This window comes from Pelobates fuscus, chromosome 1, assembly GCF_036172605.1.
Source record: "Pelobates fuscus isolate aPelFus1 chromosome 1, aPelFus1.pri, whole genome shotgun sequence".
NCBI lineage: Eukaryota > Metazoa > Chordata > Amphibia > Anura > Pelobatidae > Pelobates > Pelobates fuscus.
The window spans coordinates 194,196,306-194,223,678 of NC_086317.1; the positions used below are offsets into that span (position 1 = coordinate 194,196,306).

Below are 27,373 nucleotides of genomic sequence, written 5' to 3' on the forward strand. Positions count from 1 at the left end.
CATACACTGCCCACCCATATATACACACTGCCCACCCATATATACACACTGCCCACCCATATATACACACTGCCCACCCATATATATACACTGCCCCCCCATATATATATATATATACACTGCCCCTCCATATATATACACTGCCCCCCATATATATACACTGCCCCCCATATATATACACTGCCCCCCATATATACACACTGCCCCCCATATATACACACTGCCCCCCATATATACACACTGCCCCCATATATACACTGCCCACTTATATATATACACTGCCCCCCCAAATATACACACTGCCCCCCCATATATACACACTGCCCCCCCCATATATACACACTGCCACCCCATATACATACACTGCCCACATATATATATATACACACACACATACACTGCCCCCCATATACATATATACACACACACATACACTGCCCCCCATATACATATATACACACACACATACACTGCCCCCCATATACATATATACACACACACATACACTGCCCCCCCATATACATATATACACACTGCCCCCCATATATATATATATATATATATATATATATATATACACTGCCCCCCATATATATATACACTGCCCCCCATATATATATACACTGCCCCCCATATATATACACTGCCCCCATATATATACACTGCCCCCCATATATATACACTGCCCCCCCCATATATATACACTGCCCCCATATATACACACTGCCCCCCCATATATACACACTGCCCCCTATATATACACTGCCCACTTATATACATATATATACACACTGCCCACCCATATACATACATACACTGCCCCCCAAATATACACACTGCCCACCCATATACATACATACACTGCCCACCCATATACATACATACACTGCCCACCCATATACATACATACACTGCTCACCCATATACATACATACACTGCTCACCCATATACATACATACACTGCCCACCCATATACATACACTGCCCACATATATATATATATATATACTGCCCACCCATATATACACACACACACATATATATATATACATATACACTGCCTATGTATATGTATGTATGTATGTATGTATAGGTGTGTGTGTGTGTGTGTATATATACACACTGCCCACCATTATACACACACACTGCATACACTGCCCACCCATATACACACATACACTGGTTACCCATATATACATTGCCCCCACACACACTGCTCCCCATACTCACATTGCCCCCACACACACTGCCCTCCCCATACACACATTGCCCAACACACACATACACTGCCCCCCCACACACACCATACACATACACACATTGCCCCACACACACATACACTGCCAACACACACACACACACACAGCTACACATACATTGCCCCCATACACACATTGCCCTACACATTCACTCACTACACCCTCCCCTCCCCCCCCACACACACACTGAACCTTTCACACACACTGCACTACTCACACACACCACTGCTCCTATGCCCTACTACAGCCTCATATCCCAGCAGACCCCAGGTAAGTTGTCAAACTGTTCTTAAACAGTTTAACCCCTTCAGCCCAGCAGGTTGGGGGGAACCTAATGACCATATTGTGCCAGGAAAACAAGTTTGTTTTCCTGGCACTATAGTGCTCCTTTAATATTTTGTCTTCGTAGGGCCCTGCTCAAATTTTGTCCGGGGGCCCAGAAGGCTGTCAGTCCATCCCTGAACACTGGTACAGGGGAGGGGAGAAAATAACACTATGGGCCAGGGGAGGGAAACACTGGGACAATTTAGGGGAGAAAAAAACACTATTGGACTGGGGGGGAGGGGGGAAAGAATACTATGGGACTGGGGAGGAGGGGGGAAAGAACACTAAAAAAGAGGGAGGGGAGAGAAGAACATTAAGCGGGGAGGACCACTAAAAGAGAAGGGACGTTTTTCATATTAGATTAATGAAATTCATTCAAAAGTCTAATATTAAAAAAATGATAGGAAAAAAACTTTTTTAAAAATCATTTGGGGAAAAGTTGGTTTTGGTTTTCGGCCAAGGGCATCCAGAATTTTCGGTTTCGGGACAGAATTTTCATTTAGGTGCATTCGTAGTGCTAGTGTATGAATCCATGAGGGTGATTGTGTGTATCTGTAAGTGTGTGATTATGTGTATGCATATATGTGTACCTATGTGTGTATCAGTATGTGCTTTTGTGTGTATCTGTGTCTGTGTGTTTTTGTGAGTGTGCATCTTCAAATGTGTGTGTGCACTGGCGTACATACTGCGGTTGCAGGGGTTGCAGCTGCGACCGGGCCCGGCTCTCCAGGGGGCCTGGCCGCCCTGCAACCCGGGTATGTACGCCAGTGTGGCCATGGCCTCATTTTGCCAGCCTCTTCTCCTGGGGGGCCCAGGAGCTTGCCACCTCAGGGCCCCCAAGGCTTGCAGTGGCGTCACTTTGCGCAGCTCCCTCGCCCGCACCTCAGTGATGTCGGAGCCGGAATATGACGTCACTCCGGCTCCAGCATCAGTAAGCGGCGCGCGAGGTAGCTGAACAGGAGGATCAGTGCTCCCTCGCCATCTGCAGTGACCGACCACCTAGCAGCCCCACTGGACCCCAGGGAAAGCTGGAATCCCCTCAGCACTTCCAAAGGTAAGGAGGCTGGGGGATTAAAAAAAAAAAAAAAAATGTGAGCTAGTGTTAGTGTGTATGTGTCAGTGAGTGTGTATGTCTGTTACTGTGTGTATGTGTGTGTCTTTTAGTTTGTGTCTGTTATTGAGTGTGTGTCTGTTAGTGAGTCTGTTTGGTGTCTGTTAGTGAGTGTCTTTTTGTCAGTGAGAGTGCATGTTTTGTAAGTGAGTATGTGTGTATGTGTGTCTGTCTGTCAGTGAGTGTGTATGTATGTCTGTCGCTAAGTGTGTGCCTGTCAGTAAATGTGTGTGTCTGTTAGCTAGTGTGTATGCGTCTGTTCGTGAGAGCGTGCGTGTGTCTGGTAATGAGTGTGTGTGTGTGTAGGCTTGTCTGTTAGTGAGTGTGTGTTTGTTAGTGAGAGTTTATATGTGTTTGTCAGTGAGTATGTGTGTGGGTCTGTCACTATGAGTGTGTGTATGTATGTGTATCTCTGTGTGTGTCTGCATGTGCATGTGCCTGTATGTGGGTCTGTATGTGTATCTCCTGGTCTGCATGGGTATCTGTTCATCTGTATGTGTATCTGAATGTATGTCATTAAAGGACCACTATAGTGCTAGGAAAACAAACTGGCACTATATAGTCTGTGGCCCCCCTCCCGCTGGGCTGAAGTGGTTAAAACCCCTTCAGCACTTACCTTTCTCCCTTGACGCTGGGGATCTCTCCACCCCAATCCGCCGCTCAGCTCCGAATGCGCATGCGCGACAAGATTTGCGCGCATTCAAACCGCCCATAGGAAAGCATTACTCAATGTTTTCCTATTGATTTCCAGCGACTTCTTACTGTGATTTTCACAGCGAGAATCGCGGAAGCGCCTCTAGCAGCTGTCAGTGAGACAGCTACTAGGGACTGGATTAACACAGTGAAACATAGCAGTTTCTCTGAAACCCAGACCACTTAATTGAGCTGAAGTGGTCTGGGTGCCTATAGTGGTCCTTTAAGTGTATATGTATCTGCATGCACTGGCGTACATACCATGTGTTGCGGCCCCGACCAGCGGCAGTGTAAGCGCCGAGGGGGTGGGGTGGGGGGAGGCAAGGATCAGTTTGCGCACCTGGGCCCCATGCCACTGTGTGTGTGATTCTGTTTTTGCCTCTGTATGTATCTGTGAGTATGTGTGACTGTATGCATATATGTGTATGTGTGTGGGAGTAATTATCTGTGTATTTAGTGTGTATATGTGTATGTTTGCCACTATGATTTTTTTTGTGTGTTTTTGTGTTTTGGAATATAGGTTTATGTGTATCTGGGTGTCAAGAATTTGCCATTAGGCAACTATCCCACAGGTGAATTAAGTTAGAAAATCCAAATCCAACTTCTGTTATTTACATATCTGTGTGATTGGTATAATCAATTTTAATGTTTTCCCCTTCTTTAAACTGTATTGTAAAGGAGGATAAATGTATCAAGTATTTAATTTGGTGTAATACATCTGTTACTTTCATACAATCATGAAAGTGAATGTGCATAGCCTCACTGTCTTAACGTTTGTTCTAATTTATTTTTCTTCTCAGCACACAGATTAATTTCACAGTTGCTATTGACTTCACAGCATCAAATGGTGAGTGATTTATATCACTACACATCTACTGTCACAAACGTATTTCCTATAATCCTAAATCTATTTTATTTAAGTTTTAAGCTTTCCATATTTTGCTTTCCTTTTATTTCTGCCTAATTCTCAATCTTCTTCTCATGCATGTGTCTCTCCTATCTGTCCCTCTACCTTCTGGCCTTTTTCTTCTCTTCTCTCTTTCTCTCAGGAAACCCTTCTCAGTCAACCTCTCTTCATTATATGAACCCATATCAGCTGAATGCCTATGCTCTTGCACTGAAGGCTGTAGGGGAGATTATACAGGATTATGATAGTGACAAACGTTTCCCAGGACTTGGATTCGGAGCTAAACTTCCACCTGATGGAAGAGTCTCCCATGAATTTCCCTTGGTGAGGACACTATCTATCTCGCATGTCTTACAAGTGGTCACAGTATCTGTCTGTCTATCACTGTACTCATATAACTGTTTTAATGTTTCTTTCTATTTATTAGTCTAGTTTCATTACAAATTACTTTTGTTCTTTACTTGCAATGTCTGCCATAGAATGGAAGTGTGGAGAACCCACAGTGTAATGGAATTGAAGGAATCTTAGAAGCATATCATAAGAGCCTGAAATCCGTACAGCTCTATGGTCCTACAAATTTTGCTCCAGTAGTGAACAGAGTGGCAAGGTGTGTATAATATTCTGTATATATGCAGCACCACACAATGTGTTATGTTATACAATGAATGCAAACCAGCAAAGCCACAGGTGCCTACAGCCATGTGCTTTTGCTATAAAATTCATATCATCCACCAAAATGGGCTCCAACTTTGTATTTAAAGACATTAAATTGAGTTACCTGAGACTGATTACTAAGAGACAGAACCTTTATGTAATGAACAAGCTCACAATATGATAACAAACACCTCTGTACACAGCTAATGAGGACTGTGTGCAACTTAATGATACTGTATAACTATTTGTATGCTGATAATGAATGGTTTGTTCTCTCTAATTACTTGTGTATTTGTATGCTGATAACAGCATCTGTCCATATGGCCAAACTAAATATATATGACAATGAACACTGCAGTGTATGAGGTAGAATATATGCACTCTTTTAAGGGACCCCTGGCATAATTATGTGTAAAATAATAAAAAAAATGGTGCAATTACCTGTGCAGCCAATGAAATGCATCTACTGAATAGGTAATGCTTTGCCTAAAAAAAAAAAAAAAAAAGAAAGAAAATCTCAATTATGCTCTGGATGCACTCATACATCCTAACATTAGGAATAATGAGATAGGGATTTGGTATGTGGGCTCTTATGGGGTGGAGGGGAGGGCATAGACAGCGATTCTATTAATGTCATTGGTGTAGGCCTGCAGTGTGTACGCAAGCATGTCTGCAGTGTGTACGCAAGCATGTCTAATGATGCTCAAGCACTGTGCTCAGGACAGTTCCATGGTGTTACTGGTCGTCCCAAAATCATGACTGCTCCACTGAAATCAGGAATGTTGGGAGGACTTTATTGGTAAAGCCCATGAGCCTTAATTTTCAATATATTCCATTATTAGCCAGTAAAATAAATAATAAGTGAACATTGCACAGCGGGACTGGGAAATGGCATACACCTCCAGGTCTTGCTCTTAGTGGCTGTATAATGCATGTGGGGTCCCCAAAAACACATACCTTACTCACCTCTGCCTAAAGCTGGTTCTGGTTTTAATATTACGGTTTTCGAGTTAGAGGCAATGTTAGTGCTAGCGCAAGTTTTAGGGCTAGTATTAGAGTTAGTGATTGGGCTCCTTTAAAGGATTACCACCATGACAACTTCTGTGATTTGAAGTGGTCATTCAACTTTAAACACTTCATATACTGAGATATGGTTAATTGTGTGTTGGGGTTAGTTGCACAGGTGACATTGACAGTCGAGGCCTCTATTCCGGGCTGCCCATGTCAATTATGTGTCTGTGGTTGCAATGCTGCCGACAGGCATGAAAATCTTCTCCTTGCAGGCAAAGCAACTACAAGGTGAAGATTGCTTCCCCCTCCCACCCTCATTGCGATCCCTCCTGCCTCTAGTATAGTATTTTTTAATTGAACTTTTCTCCTAGTCCTTCTCCCCTTCTTTTTTCCACCTTACATTCTTCCTTCTCACCTCCCCTTGCCAGCCCTCAGAACTCTGACACGCTCTGAGCCGGCAAAAGGTCCAATCACAGCTCCTCTATGAGATGCCTGTGATTGGACCATGCAAGACTATAGGTTTAAATGTGTCCAAACTAATACAACAAGTAAAAAAGGCAAATTGAACATATCTTTACTAATCAGCAGGGATTTGTTTGAAGTGAAAAACCTTTATATTATTTAATAGGGTGTTTCAACATAGACCAAAGCTATCCTCTCACTTTACATTTTTATGTTTTGTTGAATGGCCTTTGTCCATCTGAGTTGTTCATGATGTGTTATACATATACAGATTACAGGAAAACCTAATGTATACATGCAAAGCCAGCCAACATACTATCCTGGATAGTGGATTATTACCAAAACAAGGCTGTATATATTTTTTTAAAGACTAACAGTGTATTTATTTATTTAATTTGTGTTTAGTAGCATATTGGTTCTGGTCTTTTAATTAAATCAGTATTGTCTTGCAAATGGTGAATTTACTAATACCCTTTATGTTTTTTGCAAAATCTCACCCGGTTTCCTAACAGACAAACCATCATTAACCTAGTTACATAATGGTGTTGAAAGCTCTGGTCTTCTGATATTCACAATATGTGTTTTTATTTATCCCATAAACTAATTTGGTAGGTAACCAGAATGTGTGTCATGGAATCTCAAACTAGGTCTGTTATAGATAAGACAAGTCCACAACCCCAGAGATGAATCCACTATCATAAGAGGGTCATTTAAAATGGCCCTGTCACTTATTAATTCACTCAGCATCCACCCATGGGATACCTCCCACCAGCCCCCAGACCACCACCACAACCTTTTTTGGCCCTGAGACCAGTGCATCTTACCATTTTCAACATTGTGCTTGTCCTGCCAGGTCTTCTTTCATGATGCATTTCAAAGAAGGTGTCCGACAGAAATTCCATGTTCTCTCTTTCCTTTATTTGAGACTCAATACATGACATGAAAGTGACACAGCGCTGGAAGGAAGTGAGTTCAGGTTGATAATCCAATGACAAAGTTGGCAAATGCTATGGAGCATCAGTAAAGCAGTAAAAGTAGTACCAAAAAAAAAAAAAAACAAGGCAGCCAAGTGGACTTGTCTAATTATTCAGTATATAGTAGAAACTAATATTCCTCATCAAAATTAATAGTTTACAATTTTATGATATATATCAGCATCTAAAGAACTGTATCTGTTGCTTTTCATGCACATGTCAACCCATAAGGTTTTATATTATCACTTATGTCATCATATACAACTTACTTACTTTTAATTTGTGTTAAACAAATAAACATGCTTTAGCTTAGTCATGGGTATTCCCATCAGCACAAGATCATCAAATACCATTTTAGAACAATTTTCTACATAGTATTCAAGTGCCTTAAGCCCTCCACACAAACATTCCTAGCCAAGTAAATCTCTTTACATGGTTGCCTCCCTCAAGTGAAAACCAAATTTTATAACATGACAGGAGGCTTCATATTTGCTTAAGTCTCTCTTTACTAGAACTCCACAGCAGCAAAAAAACACAGAGAGTAAACAACCAATCAGAAAACAGTAAGGAGACCATATAACTCCCTTCTCAACATTCCATTTCCTCTTTCTTTGCTGCTCCGCATCAGTACAGGTCAGAGTACCACTGCCTCCTGCTAATATTAGTTGGTGGCTTTGGGATTTTAATATTTCTCTGTTTAATTGTTATATTGTTATATTTTCTTTTATTATGTATTTGGGGACTGTTTTGTATTAGGCTATCTGCCTTTTTCTTCCCCTCTGGGATAGTGGGAAGTTTCTTCCCTTTACTGTTTTCACTTCTGGGCTTCTTCCCCTTTTACTGTCCCCTCTCGTTTTCACCCGTTTTTCTTTGCTATCGGGTTTAGTCCTGCTCAGGGGTTTCTGGAGGCCGGCCTGTTGCTGCCTCCTCCGATCCCCTCGGGACCGCGGAGTACGTCTCCAGCGGTCCCGTGTGTGTTTTCTCCTCCTCTGGTCGCGGGGTACTCGCGATACGAGCGCTCTACCCGCCGACCGGAGCTTTTCCACGTGGTCGCCAGTCGCGGCCAGATTGATCCGCGGACCGCGAGCGTCCGCCGAGTGGAGGAGGGAGCACTAAACGCATGCTCCCTCCCCCGCCCGTTGCAGTGCTCTATAGGCACGTGTATGGTACTTGGGGTTCCCAGCACTAATCAAGACCGTGGCCTGAGGCCTATCTCGGTCCTGGTGGTCTGGGAACACCCCTTCCTCCCCTGCACTTAACCCCTTAATGTACTCTTCGGTTTGTTTGTGCTGGGGTTGTACACAGGATTGTTGTGTCCTTATGGGGATATTCACTATTGCTATATGTGAAACTTGCATTAGTCCTAAAGCACAAGGTCCTTCAGGCTCCAGTATAAGTGACCCTTTCTGTACCTTACACCTCATTAGTGTCCTGGCCTGCGCTGTCTGTTCCCCTGTCACTGGCCTGTTTTGTCTGTGCCCCTATTACTGGCCTGCTTTGTCTGTGCCCCTATATCTGGCCTGCTTTGTCTGTGCCCATAAGATTGGCCTGCTTTGTCTGTGCCCATGAGATTGGCCTGCTCTGTCTGTGCCCTATTTCTGAGCCGGTGCTTGTCCGTACCTAAATACTTACGGCCGCTGGCCTAGGATACTAGACGGGGAGATTTTATACTGAGGGTCCACCACGACCACACTATAGACACTAACAATTTTGTCCATATACATTGCTCCCATAATAGTTGGGTGACACGTGTCATTTCTACCCCCAGGGTCACGCTACGGTCAGGAGATGGACGCTTCAACCCATGAGAGCCTACAGGCTATGATTAACGCGGCCGTTGCCGCTTCTGAGAGAAAGCTCTCTCGCGTGCATTACCTCGGTCATCCCAAGATAGGGATGTATCGGAGACTCAGTGCACGCTGATAGAGTCCGGCCCTGAATCACCGGACAGAGACCAAACACGCGCTTCTAAGCGCTACTGGAAGGGTGAAGGCCCTGAGCCGAGTACCCAGAAGGGTAAGGCTCCTGCAAAGAGACCCAGGCGGACGACCGCCGCATCACCAGCACGCCCACGATACTTCCCCCAAGAGGAGGAAGAATTCACCCTCCCCGCGGCCCTGTCCATACTGGATGAATGGCGGGCGGATCAATCCCCCTCAGAGGATGAAGGTGGTTGCGGTGAGGAAGAACCACAGGACGCCGGTGAGGCTGCGTCGCAACACCTACACTCCTCCTTTGGGGAGCACGTGTTCCTGGACACAACGGGCGAACCCCTGTTCGACCCACGCACCATCCGGCACCCCAGGTTTCCTGAGTGGTCCCTACCCGAACATCTGGCCCAGTTCGTCCATTATTGGGTTCGCAGACCCCTCGATTGGGCAGTTCGGAAGAGATTGAGGGCTGAATGCCCCAGGTCCACCTTACCAGACAAGGTCGCTATGACACCTGAGTTTGACACGATGGTCTCCACCTATTTGACCCGTACCAGTCGCGATCCCAAGAAAGGGATCGAACGCAATCTCCGCCTGGCACAAGATAAGGTGCTTGACATGTTGGGGCCGCTGGTACGGATCCTTACTATGGCGGATGAGGCTGTCTCGCAGGGCTCGCCCCTGGACGCTGCAGCCATAATGCTCCATTTGCCTGCTGGGCAACTCCAACGTGGCATTATGCACGGAGCGGAGGAATGCGGTCCTCATGCGCATGGACGCTAAGTTGTCGGAGTTGGGATCCAAGGAACTGGGACCGTTGGCCAAAAGGCTGCTATTCGGGGAGCCTTTCACCAAAGAGCTCCAGTGGCACGTCAACCTCTATGCCACTCTGAATAAGGCCCAATCTTCGATGAGGAGGGTGTTCCGCTCTCACACCTCTCATGTTTTTGGCAGGGCTGGAAGGCAGCGGGGTCGTGCCTCCAGCCGCTTCTGGCCATCGAGCCACCGAGGATCCCGGACACCATCCTTCTTCCCCAGCTACCACTCTGGGTCCTTCACCTCCCTGAGGTCAAACCGTGGCAGAGGGAACCAGATGCGCGGTAGAGGCAGAATGCCCACAGGTGAGACAAGTTACACCACATGTTTTTCCCAGTCCTTTGCATGCCGGCAGGTTATGTTTTTGTCTCGACAGGTGGCGGGACATTTCTTCAGACGCTTGGATACTCCAAACAGTCCGAGGTTACATTATGGACTTCCATTCGCCACCAGTCCAGGAGGTACCCCCCTGCCCCCTCCCCCCCCCCCCCGTCTCCGGTGTCGTCAAGAAGCTTCAAGTCCTGGTGGATGCCGAAATACAGGCCCTCTTCGACAAAGGGGCAGTTCAGTGGGCACCGGACGATGGAGGTTTCTTCAGCTCGACTTTCCTAGTCAGGAAGAAGACGGGAGATTTCCGCCCCGGTCATAAATCTGAGGAACCTGAACGCCTTCATTTCCTATCAACACTTCAAGATGGAGGGCATCCATCTTCTAAGAGACTTACTGCGCCCAGGGGATTGGTTCACTCATCTAGATCTGAAGGATATCTCTCCGTACTGGTGGAATCCTGATGCCGACGATTCCTACGTTTCGTTTGGAAAGGGAGGCCATGCCAATTCACCTGCCTAACCATCGGCCTCAGCTCGGCACCTTGGTGTTTCACAGCATGCCTGCGCTCCAGGGGCATTCGGTGCCTCATATATCTGGACGATTTGCTTCTCTTCTGCGAGGACGCCTCCAGGCTGAAATCTCAGACTCTCTACACGGTCTCCTTGTTCGAATCCCTGGGGTTTGTAGTCAACCGAGAGAAGTCGGCCCTCACACCGACGCAGGTAGTTACATTTTGGGGGTTCGAAATAGATGCGACTCAGCGCATCCTATGCCTCCCTCAGGCCAACATCACGGCCATTCGAAAAGAGATCCGACTGATCCTGCGTCAAGAAATGATCCCACAAAGGGTCCTGGCACGAGTGGTAGGCCTCTTGTCCGCATCGATCCAAGCCATCTACCCAGGTCCCCTTCACTACAGGGCCATGCAACGCCTGAAGGCACGCTTCCTGCGCAGGAAGCCCTCATACGACCAGATGATTCCCATTACGCAGGAAGTCAAGACCGAACTTCGTTGGTGGCTGTTACACATGTCAGCCTGGAACGGCAAGGCGATTTTCGGTCCGACCCCGGACTTTGTCCTGGAATCGGATGCGAGCCTATGGGGCTGGGGAGCGATCTGCGTAACCGCCTCCACGGGAGGCCCCTGGTCGAGCACGGAAACGGTATCACATCAACTGCCTAGAAATGATTGCGGGCTCATTCGCTATACAGAGCCTTGCGGGTCATCTGTCGGATTGCTGCATCCTGCTGAGAATGGACAACATGTCAGCTGTGCAATATATCAACTGCCTGGGAGGAGCACGCTCACGGGCGCTGACGGAGGTGACGAAGGAAATTTACAACTTCTGCCTGTGTCGAATCTGACGGCAGACTGGTTCTCCAGACACTGGAGGGATGCCAGCGATTGGCGTCTACATCGACCATTCTTCCTCAAAGTGGCGCAACGGAGGGGCCCATTCACGGTGGATCTGTTCACTTCCAAGACGAACTTCCAGATCTTGAATTACTTCAGCTGGCTCCCGGATCCGATGTGCGCGGCAGTGGCTGCTTTCCTTCAGGACTGGCCGGCGCGGGGAGCCTATGCATTTCCACCATTCACTATGATCTCCAGGATCCTTCTCCAAGTATGACGTCAACAGATATCGTTGGTATTACTGACGCCTCTTTGGCAAGGCCAGGCTTGGTTCCCATAATTGCTAGAGCTGTCATATCAGGACCCGCTCCTTCTCCCATCTCCGCATCTGCTCCTGTCGGATTCTCGAGGCAACCATCACCCCCTCGTACTGGAAGGCCATCTCCACTTGGTGGCTTGGACTCTTTCCGGGGTACCTGGAATATTGATGAGCTATCGGGATCAGCTAGAAGCCTCCTCTGGGACTCATGGGCCCCAGGAACGAGGAGATGTTATCTGTCCACCTGGAACATACGTTGTCGTTGGAGCATGGAACGGAGTATCGATCCCTTTACAGCACCTGTATCCAGCGTACTGAATTTCCTTTCTCACCTCTTCAACCAAGGGAGGTCGTATTGCTCTATTAACGTTGCCAGATCAGCCATTTCAGCGGCTCATGTTCCCCTTCAGGGGACGCCCATTGGACAAGATCCATTGGTTTGTAGACTATTGAGAGGAATCAGACTGTCACGTCCACCGGCTCCTAAGTATACATCACTCTGAGATGTACACTTGGTTTTGGATTTCATGCAGGCGTGGCCGGAGAATCAGGACCTTTCTCTACAACAGTTATCGGCCAAATTTATACTTCTCTTATGCCTGGTATCGTTTTGTCGGGTCTCCGACATCCAGGCTTTTGATATTAATGTATTCACTTTTTGTCCAGATGGGGTGACCTTTTCGGTATCGAGACGTACCAAGTCCGACTCCACTGCCATTTTCTATCCTATTTTTTGAGAAGCTCCTAAGCTCTGTGTGGTTTCTGCTCTATCTCGTTATGTGGCAGTTACTACCCCGCTTCGAAGTTCCAAATCGGGACAGCTGTTGATATCTTATGTACGTCTGCATAAACCGGTGTCTACCATTACTTTGGCTCATTGGATCAGATGGCTTTTGTCGTTGGCCGGCGTGGACTCCTCATTTGGTGCTCATTCTGTAATGGGCGCGGCAGCGTCAGGAGCCCTGGTAGCAGGTGTTTCCCTGTCCGATATTCTACGTTCAGCAGACTGGTCTCGAGAGTTTTATTTCAGACCAACGGAACATGCAGCTTTTGCCTTACTGGCTGAGCGTTGAAACAGCAAATATGAAGCCTCCTGTCATGTTATAAAATTGTAGATTATACTAGCTTTAGTGTACCTATAATCTTAATTTTATTAATGACAGGAGGCGAATATTTCCCACCCTTTTGTTCCCGTCCCTTGTTTGTATTTATTATCTGGAAGGTTGAATATTAATAAAGAGATATGTCTCTGGTCAGTGTTCATTGTGGTTATTTCCTACAATGTATTTTACATTTCTGCCTGGGCCGGATCTGTAAACTTGGTAGTGTTCACTATGAATTTGCAAAGGGTGGCTGCATGCTTTTATACGTACCTTTCATTGGCTAATCACAATTTTCGATTCTGTTTATCTCATTTCAGTGTAAAGTTCCCAGGATGAGATCATGTCCAAGTTGTCGATTCGGTTGAAGATTCGTATGAGAATCGTTGTTTCTGTCAGAGATGGACTGTTATTGTTATGTTATGTTTTTTCTGACTGTGTTTTTGTTATCGAAGCTTGAAAGAGGAAATGGAATGTTGAGAAGGGAGTTATATGGTCTCCTTACTGTTTTCTGATTGGTTGTTTACTCTCTGTGTTTTTTTGCTGCTGTGGAGTTCTAGTAAAGAGAGACTTAAGCAAATATTCGCCTCCTGTCATTAATAAAACTAAGATTATAGGTACACGAAAGCTAGCATAATCTACAATTGGCACATTAACGTTTAATGCTATATTTTACAGACATGAAGTCAAATATATGCCAAAATGTTGTCTACTCGCTAAAATCACTACAAAAATAAAATGCTTTATTGGCAAAAGTAGTCAACACACCACCATTACTTATAAACTAGATAGAATAGAGGCTTTCCATGTAGCTGGATGGACATGGCATAAGTTCCCTCTAGCTGTATAAACCCTGTAATGCTACTTAGCACAACATGTGAATTTCTTTGAAATGGAGAATAAAACATTTAAATTAAGGAAACCCCAGCAGGTAGCAAGAGTCAACTGCTCACCAACCACAGAGTAAACCAATTATCTTTCATTTTGCAAATGGCATGTACCAGTTCCTGCACCTGTTCATACATGTGCAATGAGGGTAAAGGATACAGAGTTGTCTATTCTAGTCAGTCACAACATTAAAACCAATTGCCTAATACCAATACTGTGCTCCCAAAACAGCTGTGATGAGTTGAGGCATGGACAAGACCTCTGTACATGTCCTCTGGTATCTGGCACCAAGACATTTGCAGAACTTTACGTTCTACAAGTTGCAAGGTGGGGCCTCCATGGATCAGATCTGTTGTTCCAGCATATTCCACAGATGTTCAATTGATCTGTGGAATTTTGAGGCCAAGGCATCCTCAAATCATTATGAACAATATTCGCTGTTTGGCAGGTCATTGGATGGAAACCCTGGTTATTAAACGCATAAGGAGTCATTCACTAAACTCTGGAATTTGCCCAGATGAACATAAACAGGTGAATATAAACAAAGCCAGTCCGAGTAAATCTGCAGCAATCACCCAGAAAGATTTAATGTCCCTATTAAAAATAGTGCTTTCGGATCTGCCCATGGTTGAAAAATGGGACAGGAGACTTGAATAGGAGACAGGTTGTAAGCATATTTTTCTCATTTCATTGGACAGGGTATTACGCCTATACTATACACTTACATGTGAACGATGTAACATGTTAGAAGCTCCAATGTTAAACAAAAAACACAATTTATTACAATTTAAGTTCAGCCTTTTTCAGATCTTTTTTTGCTGTTGATCCAAAAAAGGCACACAAAAAAAATCCAGTTTGAAGTGCATTCCAATTTTGCGACATACTATTTATTGACCCCAGAATGTCCTAAATATATATTTGTATAATGTTAACATATCCATTCTGGGAATTTCAATGTGTTAGCCATTCTTAAAGGGACACTCCAGGCACCCAGACCACTTCTGCCCATTGAAGAGGTCTGGGTGCCAACTCCCATCACCCTTAACCCTTCAAGTGTAATTATTGCAGTTTTTATAAACGGCAATAATTACCTTGCAGGGTTAAGTCCTCTCTAGCGGCTGTCTATCAGACAACTTACACAACTTTTTGGTCACTTAAACGACACTGCACGTCCTCACGCATTGCATCGCCGGAATCCCCATAGTAAAGCATTGAATAATGCTTTTGTATGGGTAGGTCTAATGCACGAGCGCGGCCATTGCCACACATGCGCATTAGGTCTCCCCCACTGGCGGATGTCATTGGGGGAGGAGCATGGGCGCAGCCTGACCCAGCGCCGAGGGACATCGGTGCTGGATTCAGGTAAGTGTCTGAAGGGATTTTAACCCCTTCAGCAACATGGGATGGGGGGCAGGAAAGAGGTGGGGGGGGAGGGGGGCACTGTAGGATTCTCTAGTGCCAGGAAAACGGGTTTGTTTTCCTGGCACTGGAAAGTCCCTTTAATTACTAAATATTCCATTCCCTTTATTAATTTTGTAGCCCGTCTGCAATTTTTACATGACATATTCAAGGTATGCCCCTCTTTATGTATGACAGTGGCCTAAGCAACTGCTAATTAACATTGGAAATTGTTACCTTAAATTAAGTGGTCCTAGAATAGACCCCACCCACCGCAAAGGGGGGAGGGGGGGGGGGCAATATTTTTTTTTTTTTTACAGTGAGCAGGCTGCTCACTGTTTACTAGACATGCCCCTACTAGCTTTATAGCGAGTAGGGGCAGAATTTACTAATACTAAGTAATCTTAACTTAGTATTAGTAAATGTGGCTGAAACCGTGGGAATTAGGGAGTTATCTTCCAAGCGGCTGCAAGATGCAGCCACAGCACGAATAGTATCGGAGTTTCATTCATTAGAATGAAATTGCGATCCGAACAAAGTACCGAATTGCGTTCTAACACGAATGGAGAAACTGTTCTCATTCTGTTAGGACGCAATTCGCCAGTTTTGCCGGCATTCTGTCTAAGTGACAGGACGTTCGGCAATACTGACAGGAGGCATTGCTGGAACAGGGAGGAAAGCTAAGGATCATGGGAAAATTGCTCTGACCACCAGAAACGAAGCACACTTTGCTCCTCCGCTGGTCATAACTGGTCATGGCGTAGGAAACCTCCAGAAGAGAAATAGTCCCTACTTTGTCTTAAGTTTTTTAAGAAAACTAGAGCAGACAGGAAGAAATGAAGAACAGATCCTGAGAGAAGGAGAGAAGAGGAATCGATTGGGGAAAGGTAAGTTCGGCATGACAGTACCACTTTAAGGCATTGGGAAACACATGCACATTTTTTAAACATATAATGACAAGATTAGGAACATGCTTAGTAATACATACCCAGAGCTAGATTATAACGTAGGTCCTCAGAATATGCAAATCTATCTAGACTATAGTAAGAGGAAAAGTGGCTATACAAAGCATGCTAAGCTACCATAGATTAGGTGCCAACTATGAGGAAAAACAGTCTTGTGGTTAACAATTAAAAGTGTAAGGTGGGTGGATGATGGTTCAGGGTATACTACACTGCCCAGCATGAGACCTGGGGCCTAAGGGGAGTAGAAGCCTGATCCTGCTCTCAAGTAGGGGGGTCAGCCTATGCCCACTAACCCATGCGGCCTTCGTGTTAAAAGACTTTTTCCCCGCATAGCTACCCCACCAGCTCCAGTCCTAAATATAGTCCCGTTCTGGGTTCTCCCACATCTGCGAGCTGTTGATGGTCTGGATAGAGACTCGGGATCTGTGCAGGTGCTGTGTTGGACTGTTGGGAGACATCTATAACTGTATGCTTTTGCGTCCATTCTGTAAGCTTGGCCAAGAGCTGTGACCAGAAGTGCTCAAATGCCCACTCGATTTGGTCTTTGTTGGGGGGGTCCTGGTACCATGTTCCCTCATATGCTGCAAAAGCTAACTCTAGAATAAACAATGAAAATACACTTCTGAATTATAGGAAGTGGGCCCAGTGCCAATATTTTAAATAATAAATGATATTCCAAAGAAGGTTATGTGCCAAACAGCTTATAAAAAAAAAATAGAGTAAAAAAAATGATGAACATCTCGTAACAATACCTACTGACCCCTACTCGCTTCCTTTCTTCCACTTAGCTATGAAAACCAAGCCATTAGAGGAACACACCCACCCTCATAACAACTTCATCTCTACAAACAGCTTTGCCTCCTCTGTTCCTTACTCTGTCCACTCTAGGAAGCAACACACAAAGGTTACCTCCGGCCCCAGGCAGGGGACAGCGAGGAGCGGAGAAGCCCCTGACCACAGGGAAATACAAGATGCGACAACCTAACTTGACGCCAACTTCAATCAACCCCGGTTCAAAAATAGGACATTTCTAGTTTCACAGAAAATCCCACTATATATCAGATTGTCCAAATCCTAACCACGAGACGGTTTACACACACTTCGGAGCCCGACCATCCCTCCTACCCCCCCCCCCCTCCCAGCCCCTGGGTTACAGGGGAATTGCAATCAATGGAGACCACATATCCTCCAATCGACTCCGCACTCACAAACGCTTCACTATAGCAATACCATAGTCAGAAAGTACGGATAGGCCGCCTCCAAAGGCTCCGAAACGAGCATCTACGGACTCCCCCCAGTCATACCCTTTTTAGCGTGGATCTAACACACACAATTAGACCACCCACGAATAGACCTAGCCTAGCGAGTCTCCACATAACGGAAGCCTACACGACTACTCCATAGGAGTACACACTAAGCCTAGCAACACACACGGGGGTATACCCCAGGACTATCGCCAGGTGGAAGACACTAACGAGTACCAGCCCCACTAGACCCGATACCCACTGCCCACTAATACAAACCAGGCCAAGTTAGTGGTGATAGCGACTATAGAGTGACACACACACTCCTACTAGCTAGCGACTACATACCGTTACAACTCACCAGCCCCGCCATAGCCAAAAACATGTGCCAAAAGTACCCTGAATATACCTTAACTGTACCATGTTACACTGTTGATATTTTACTATAGCCATTGCGGCAAAAGTTTGTAAAAGCATTGCATTTCGCACTGAAAATAAAGAATAATAAAAAAAAAAAGAATGCATACAGTTGTGCTCAAAAGTTTGCATACCCTTAGAGAAAATGGTAATGTATGCATTTTAAAAGACAACATGAGTGAGCAGGAAAAACAGTTATTTTATTTCATATTCAACTGTAGGTTATAAAGGAAGGGCACAATCATAAAACAAAACATAGCAACAAAGAAAAAAATGAAATGACCACTGTTGAAAGGTCTGCATACCCATAGTTTTTAATACTGTGTATTGCCCCCTTTAGCATCAATGACAGCGTGCAGTGTTTTGTTACAGTTTTATATGAGGCCCCTAAATCTTGCAGGGGGTATAGCTGCCCATTCGTCTTGGCAAAATGCCTCCAGGTCATGCTAAATCTTTGGTTGTCTTGGTTGTATTCTGCTCCTTGAAACAACCAAGCTGTCTTTTTCCAGAGCAGCCTGTATTTCTACTGAGGTTACCTGTGAGTTTTTCTTTGTATCCCAAACAATTCTTCTGGCAGTTGTGGCTGAAATCTTTCTTGGTCTTCCTCACCTTGGCTTGGTATCAAGAGATCCTAGAATTTTCCACTTCTTTATACATAAATTGAACAGTACTGACTGGCCTTTTTATATGTTTGAATGTATTTTTATATCCTTTTTCATCTTTATAAAGTTCCATTACCTTGTTACGCAGGTCTTTTGACAGTTCATTTCTGCTCCCCATGGCTCCGTATCTAGCCTGCTCAATGTATCCACGTGAGAGCTAACAAACTCATTGACTATTTATACACAGACACTAATTTCAATTTAAAAAGCTACATATGTGGGAAATTAACCTTTAATTACCATTTTATCCTGTGTGTGTCACCTTGTGTGTCTGTAACAAGGCCAAACATTTAAGGGTATGTAAACGTTTGATCTGGGCCATTTGGATGATTTCTGTTATCATCGTGATTTAAAATGGAGCCAAACAACTATGTGATGATACAGACAAAAGAAATTAGCTTACTATATGATACACTAGAAAGACACACCCCCAAAAAGTGTACCTCACACACACTATATAAATAAGCACAAAAGCGTGTATAAAACCCCAAGGGTGATATACACAGGTAGAGGGTGGTACAAAACAATACAACCTGTTTATGGCTGATCGTGAACGTGGAATAAAAGAGAGATGTCACCCTGTCAGGGGTATTGTCCAAATGAAGGATCAGATGTATATGATAGAGACTGGATAGCAGTGGAAGCAGGTGTCTGTCTCGTAGTATATGGAGAGGAGAAGTTCCAGATTCAATCGCTTATACGGCAATATCACTTTTGCTCAGGAATAAAAGAAAATAGAAATAGTGCAGATTGTATAAAATGTACAAAATTTATTACAAAGATTGCACTTACAGAAAATCAGTGGTAAAACAGCATGTCTCCATAATGAAGTTTTGGTCTGGTCTCCAGATGGTGATAGAAAGAGATCCAAAATTGGAGATGCACAAAAACAATAAAATAAAATAGAATGGACTATAATAACAATGCTGGTTATTAGCATAAAATGTCCAGAGTGTAGTATCCAACGCGTTTCGTCACTATAGTGACTTCCTCAGGGATGTAGATATGCTGTAATCTTCATGGTTTATATACCATATCAGTTTTCAAATTTCGCGGGGAAAAATTCTCCGGTCACATGTTACTTCCGGTTTTTGGTCATTTGACTTCCTGTGTTCCACCTTGGAACGCATGACATCACTTCCGGTGAACCCGGAACCGGAAGTGATGTCATGCGTTCCAAGGTGGAACACAGGAAGTCAAATGGCCGAAAACCGGAAGTAACATGTGACCGGAGAATTTTTCCCCGCGAAATTTGAAAACTGATATGGTATATAAACCATGAAGATTACAGCATATCTACATCCCTGAGGAAGTCACTATAGTGACGAAACGCGTTGGATACTACACTCTGGACATTTTATGCTAATAACCAGCATTGTTATTATAGTCCATTCTATTTTATTTTATTGTTTTTGTGCATCTCCAATTTTGGATCTCTTTCTATCACCATCTGGAGACCAGACCAAAACTTCATTATGGAGACATGCTGTTTTACCACTGATTTTCTGTAAGTGCAATCTTTGTAATAAATTTTGTAAATTTTATACAATCTGCACTATTTCTATTTTCTTTTATTCCTGAGCAAAAGTGATATTGCCGTATAAGCGATTGAATCTGGAACTTCTCTCCATATACTACGAGACAGACACCTGCTTCCACTGCTATCCAGTCTCTATCATATACATCTGATCCTTCATTTGGACAATACCCCTGACAGGGTGACATCTCTCTTTTATTCCACGTTCACGATCAGCCATAAACAGGTTGTATTGTTTTGTACCACCCTCTACCTGTGTATATCACCCTTGGGGTTTTATACACGCTTTTGTGCTTAACTATGTGATGATAAATGGCTTCACATGATCACTATCCTTTAATAAAATATTTTTTTTTGCACGACCAGTCATATTTTCAAAATCAATGCCAAAATGTAACAATTTCTGCCAGGATATGCAATCCTTTTGTAGGTGCCTTAAGTGTTCCTTTAACTATGCCATAGTCCTCAATATACAGCAGAAGCAGGATGTTTTAGGGCTATTTACTGAGTTTAGAGATACAATTAAGATAAAAAAGCTACAGAGAGAAGTGTGTAGCTCTTTTATTTTCAATTTTTCACTATATAATTTCAGAACCCATGGTGTTGTACACTGCCTGGCCAAAAAAAAGTCACCACCTGGATTTAACTAAGCAAATAGGTAAGAGCCTCCTATTGGATAGTTACTACATGGGTGATCATCTTTCAGCTGGCAACAAGTTATTTAACCCCAACTGATGCAAGGAGTAGCTTCTATTTCTTAAACAACCATGTCGAAACACACATCCCGTGGTCGTGGAAAATATGTGAGTCTGTTAGAGAAAATGGTCAAATCATTGGCATGCATCAAGCAGAGAAAACATCTAAAGATATTGCAGAAACTACTAAAATTGGGTTAAGAACTGTCCAACGCATTATTAAAAACTAGAAGGTTAGTCCAAATTTACCCTGTTCCAGAGTGATGGGTGCATCAGGGTAAGAAGAGATGCAGATGCAGTGCTATGATCTGGGGTTGCTGCAGTTGGTCAGGTCTAGGTTCCAGACTACCTAATGTCAATTTTGTGCATAAAATAAGTTTGTGGTCAGCTTGCAGAGTGTGCTGTCACTGGACATATAGAACTTTCCCTTGCAGGCATTTTTCTTTTCAAATAGTTTTAATTGAACGTTTCAAAAAATAATTTTTAAAGGGATACATAACTAAGGGAGAGGGTACAAAATGGGGTAAACAAATCCTCCATGCACTACACATTTAACATAAATGAGAGAACACAGCAAACTAATCATATCAAGTATGAAGCATGGCCTATATTGTATTCTAAATCCAATGTAAGACAGTAGCGTAATATTCATCAAATTTTAATATAATTCTAAAAACAGTGATTAGATATATAAAAACTGCAAGGAGAGGAGAAAAAGAAAAAGAAAAAACATGGTTAAACATCAAAACAATTATAATATAACTACACTATAAAATAATAGCTGAATAGTATCTATTGTACATTGAGAACATTTCAAGTCACAACTGCTGCAGAACACCTTCACGGTATCTATAACTATTCTCATACAGTTCCAAATGTAAAAAAATGAGAAAATATGCATGACATATGCATAGTCTCCTTTTGGCATTTGCTTAATTAACCCCCTACCCCCCAAACATACTCAGACACCTTGTATTGGGAAAAATAATCACAGCTTTATTGATATAAAAAGTAACGTAAATTTATAAGGTCATTATCAACACAATACATGATAAACTATTGACCCCCATACCTTTAACATAACTACCCTGACAATAACTCACATAACACTTATTGATACCAACTATTACATATAAATAAATGAACATAAACATTACCACCGAAGGCATGATTTTCAAGCTTTCACAATGTAGGGGTATACCAAGACGAGCTCAAACCTACCAATACCATGTGAAACTTAACTGTTCTTAGCGAACTAAAACTAACATACCTATGACCAACTGACCTACCCCCAACTTTTATATCCATTCCCCGTCACAGCTCAGAGCTTGACTCCTTAAGCTACCTGAGTGACCCCCCCCCAACAAGAACACATCTTTTCCCCCCGTCCCATATTGTCATTTCCCCCGTCCCATATTTTTCTTCCCCCCCCCTCCCCTGTCCCATATTGTTCTTTCCCACCTTCCCTGTCCCATAGTGTTCTTTACCCCCTATGCCCTGTCCCATAGTGTTCTTTTCCCCCCTCCCGTGTCCCATAGTGTTCTTTCCCCCCTCCCGTGTCCCATAGTGTTCTTTCCCCCCTCCCCTGTCCCATAGTGTTCTTTCCCTCCCTTTAAAAAACAAAAGAAAAACATGTTGGTGCATCCCTACAGCTTTCTGTAAACCATCCTGAAAACCAAGCAACATAAAGTCCAGACCCACATCAGAAAGATGAACACCATCCGGCTGGTAATATCCCGGAAGCTTTGCTTCCAAGTCCTTATGTCTGACGAACACCGCCCCCAATCGACGAATATAATTCGCCATGATTTTGTTCACTTTACCCCTGCTCTTTTCTAACACCGTCACATCCCTAGCATGGCACCATTGCAAAAGGGGAATTCCCACCTGGCGAACTTTTTAACCAAATCCTCGGCCAAGCCCAGCCATGTAGCCTCCGTCGCGGTCTCGATCCTGAAAGAGTGCATCCCAAACTGCGACGAAGCTAATCCCATACGTGCCAGAGCGAACCGAAAGACCCTGAGGAACTGGAACCTCGGCAGGGAGGACCCGTCCGCGTGAACCTAGAACGTACCCCGTACCTTTGCATGTATTGCCCGAAAAGCAAAAGCAGAAGACACTGGACAAACTTGGACCCCTGGCAACGAAAACAGCACTACCGAGCAACCCTCACTGAATACGTCAGTCTTAGATCAGCTCAAATGCAACACCACCCGATCTTCCCATAATTCGACCTCCGAAAGTTGCAAACCCCATCCACCTTAACGATTGCTACTGACCAGCTCGCTCACCCAAAATGCCCTGAAAAGGGCCCAGCAACAGCAGGACTTACTCCGAAGAACAGACCTCGTCAAACAAACAAACCTTGGAGGACCTCATATGATACCAGCCGCCGCGCGTCCCTCGACGTCCGCCCCTTCTTGTACCCTTTAAGTGTTTACTGGACAATGAAATGCTTCGTCATGTCATCCCAACCATTCAGTTTGAATAAGAACCCTACCGCTGTCATGTTTTGCCCCACAACTGAAGGGGCAGCGCTCAAAGCAAACAACCTACACAGGAACCATAAAAAGGTCTCAAACCTGGCCTCAGCCGAGTCGTAACCCCCTGCGCAAGCCACCGCCCTGTCCCAATCCTGCCAAACCTTTATGTAAAACCCTCTTATGTGCCTGCCAAGCAAGATGTCCCGAGCTGCCACACCTCCGCCGGACAGGGAACCCCTTCTTCCTGCGCCACCGGAGCCGCTGATCGAAACCTCTCCCACTGCAAACGAGAGAGTGAGTTGGCAACAACATTAAAAAATCCAGGCACTTGTCGCGCCCGGAAAACCACATAAAATGTCATACAATACAATACAAAGCGGCAAAGTAGCCAAACCACAGGGAAGGAGGAAGCCGATAAACCATTAACTGCTTCCACTACTGACATGTTACCAGAGAAAAATATCACCTTCCTGTTCTGCAACTGCTGCCACCACCAAACGCCAAGTTACAAATAATCGTGCTAGTCTTCCACGCCTCCGGCCATGGTTCCGCACAGCACTGCCCAGCGAAATAAGCCCCAAACCCCACACTCCCCGATGCATCCGTAAACAATTCCAAATCCGGCGAAGCCACCGCTGCCTCCCGACTGTTGAAATACCGCAGAAAAACCGACCACACCTCCAAATTGGCTTTCATGGCCGCTGATAACCATATAAAGTGGTGAGGAAATGAGATGCCACTCGTAGCCCTAACCAGGAACCTATTAAAAACCCGACCCACCGGAATCACCCAACAAGCATAATTCAGACGCCCAATCAAGGACCGCAGAGTCTGCAGCTTAACTTTATCCGCACCGCTGACCTCAGTTACCGCCTGCCGAACAGCAATCAGCTTGTCCCCCAGCAGGCAACACACACCTTGCACGGAATCAATCTCCAAGCCCAGAAAGGATAAACAGGTCGTGGGAGCCACAGTCTTATTGCCTTCCAGTGGCACACCAAAAACTTGAGCAACCCATTCCAGTGTTCGCAAGCCCACCCGGCACACTTCTGACCACACCGGCCCGACACAGAAAATCATCAAGATAATGGACCATGAGTTTCATGTCCCCTGCCAGTGGCACGCCAGTAAGCAGGTGGCCGACTCACCCGTAGCTGAAACTGCCCGTCTGTCATCGATCTGGTCCTTGCAGTCCTCCCAGCATCATTCCGGTCACCCACAGAGTCTACTGCCAAGGAACCCGCCTTCCGCTTGGTAGCCGCCTTGCCCACCATAGGAACCAAACCAGAGCCATAGTCCAGGGTTTGCGGCCCGAATGGTCTGAAGTGCCCACATCCTGTTTGGAAGAAATCCAGTGTCTCCGTTCGCGGCCTTAACGTTCGGCAGCTCCCTGTTCACTGCCTCAACGTTCCTCTGCATCCTGATCTTGATCTGCATGTTAAGCAGTTGTTCGTTCGCGGCCCGAACGTTCTGTATTTTCTTGTTTGCGGTCCGAACATTCAGCAGTTCTCCGTTCGCGGCCTGAACGTTCACCAGTTTCCATGCATTCAACAGCTCCGGTGGTTACCTGCTCGCGGCCCGAATGATTAGCCGTGCCTGACTGCACCAATTCGCGGTCCGAATTGTGCAGCCTGCGTTGGACTCCAGACATCAGCCTCTTCAGCCCAACCAGGCTCCACAGTTGGGCTCCTGCCCCTCCGGCCGCCGGGCATGCGTGCTGGGGCTCAAATGCTGCGGTGGCCTGGTCCTCCTGGCGGGCCGACTTCCTTGGGACGCAGGGGAAGGCCTGGCCGGGCGCAAAGTATCTCTCAGACGTCCTTGAAACCACACCACTCCCCTCTCCAGCACTGCATTCCGGACTCCAGCTAACAGCTCCTCCATCTGACCTGAAAAACAAAAGCAGAGACATCACACAGACCTGCCACAACAGCAGGTAAGTGAGGATTAAGTAAGATGACCCCTAATCTAAAATGGCACCCTATATATACTCCCCTTATCCAAAGCCCACCCCCAATATCCACATAGCCAGTCCACACATACCCTTATCCTATGCCTGTATCCTAGCAATGTCATGGCCCATTCCCCTTAGTTGCGCTGCTCCAGGGGCTACAATATATAATTGTTTAACCGATCTGAAGGATGGTTTCTGCAGCCTAATGACACCATAACCACTACTTTGGCTTAAAGTGTTTGGCTTAAAGTAGTCTTGTGTAGACTACTCTAATGAATTAAATTTGGCAGTATGAGTATGAGGGGTATGGTCTAAATGTTTTACCACACATTCACATTGTTACATTTTACATTCAACCTTTTTAAAATTACAAGCACAGATATGGCTAAAAAAATAATGTGAAAAGAAAATTGAAAGACTAGAAAACTTGAACTTCTTTAAGTTACAAAGAAGGCATCTTAGAGAGACTATGATAACCTTGTACAGATATATTCAAATTTTACTTATGGTATTAGAATAGCCCGATTTAATTTTCTCTTAATGCTATTTTGCAGTAAGTCATTTTGTATGCCATTAAATGAATGCAGAAGAGTTCTCACATTAAAACGCCTGAATCTGAGGAATCTAATACAGCAAAGCCAACAGGTCCAAATTAAAGGTTTTGTTGGGCAAGACAGGGTTTCTGGTAAAATGAGAACAGGAACAAAAACAGGAAGGGCAAGATATTGAAGAAGTAGCAGAGTAAGAGAAAGAAGAACAGTCAGCAAGTATAGGGACAACAGAATAATCAAAAACAACCTGTAGCCTGCTACAGGAATTAAAAGGTTGGACCTCTACTATGGCTTATGCACAAACTGAAGCACTGCCTTGGCCTTTTCAACTTAGCATACACTGTATGTTTGCACAAATGTCCGCCTTAATAAGTCGGTCATATGGCACGATTCATGACACAATCATGCAAAGTCAGAACCAGTGTGTTGATAACCTGGAACCCTAGGAATAAACATTTGACATCTATTCCATCAACATTTCAATTGCATGCTACTGTATCTGCTACTGTAACTGCCATAAGAAGACCCTATTGCCGTTATTGTAATCCAAACTCTTTAATTTGTAAACCTAACCTCTGCCAATTATACAACTGGCATTTTAATTGATTGTTAACACATTTGGAAGGATCAATGATAAGGAAGTTAAGAGTGGGGAAAGACGAAGACAGAGGTGATGAATATAATATAATACAAGAGAAGTGCCTAGAAATATAAGTTTACGTGTTAAAAAAGTAAAATGCCATGCTTTATGTTTTCAGTACCATGAGTTGCAGTACCATGAGCTACAATCTACTTTTCTTAGCACCCATATTTCCACTTATTGCAAATAACCTAAAACATTAAATATATCATTTTCTTGTTGTGTTATATCATTCCTCTCTTAAATTAGATCACATTTAGAAGATATAAACTATTTTGTTATTGTCTTCCCATGGAGAGAAATGTCAAATTCACAAGATGACCTACTTTCAAGTTGCTAGGCATTATACATCATGCATGAGAATCCTAACAGTTCTCATTTCCAGTTTTCTGCTGTGGTACAGAATATTCCCTGTGAGCACAGAATGAGATGTCAACCAGATACTGTTTTCTAGATATATCATTATGAGTGACATGTTTAGTAATAATATTAAAAGTAGCCTCCTGCTCTGCAGTGCCATTGGCAATTCCTCTGCAATTTGCAAACTTAACAGCAAGTGAATTTAGGAGCAACACTTGCCTAAAGAGTCATTTGTGTTATTAACCCCTTAAGGACTGAGCCAAATCTACACGTTGTGATAAAAAACGTAAACAAAACCTGTAAACAAAACGTAAACACATTTTTTTTTACTATATT

The 27,373-nt window shown here is 44.4% G+C and overlaps 1 protein-coding gene across 2 annotated transcripts in view; it reads left to right on the plus strand.

Annotated features, from left to right (window-relative positions):
• The window catches only part of CPNE5 (copine 5), a 417,182-nt gene that overhangs the window by 303,650 nt on the left and 86,159 nt on the right, over window positions 1–27,373 (plus strand). For both annotated transcript variants that reach the window (XM_063453199.1, XM_063453200.1), the window contains exons 15-17: window positions 4,189–4,235; window positions 4,438–4,619; window positions 4,775–4,902. In XM_063453199.1, coding sequence (XP_063309269.1) covers window positions 4,189–4,235; window positions 4,438–4,619; window positions 4,775–4,902 — 357 coding nt within the window. The remainder of the gene's footprint in view (window positions 1–4,188; window positions 4,236–4,437; window positions 4,620–4,774; window positions 4,903–27,373) is intronic.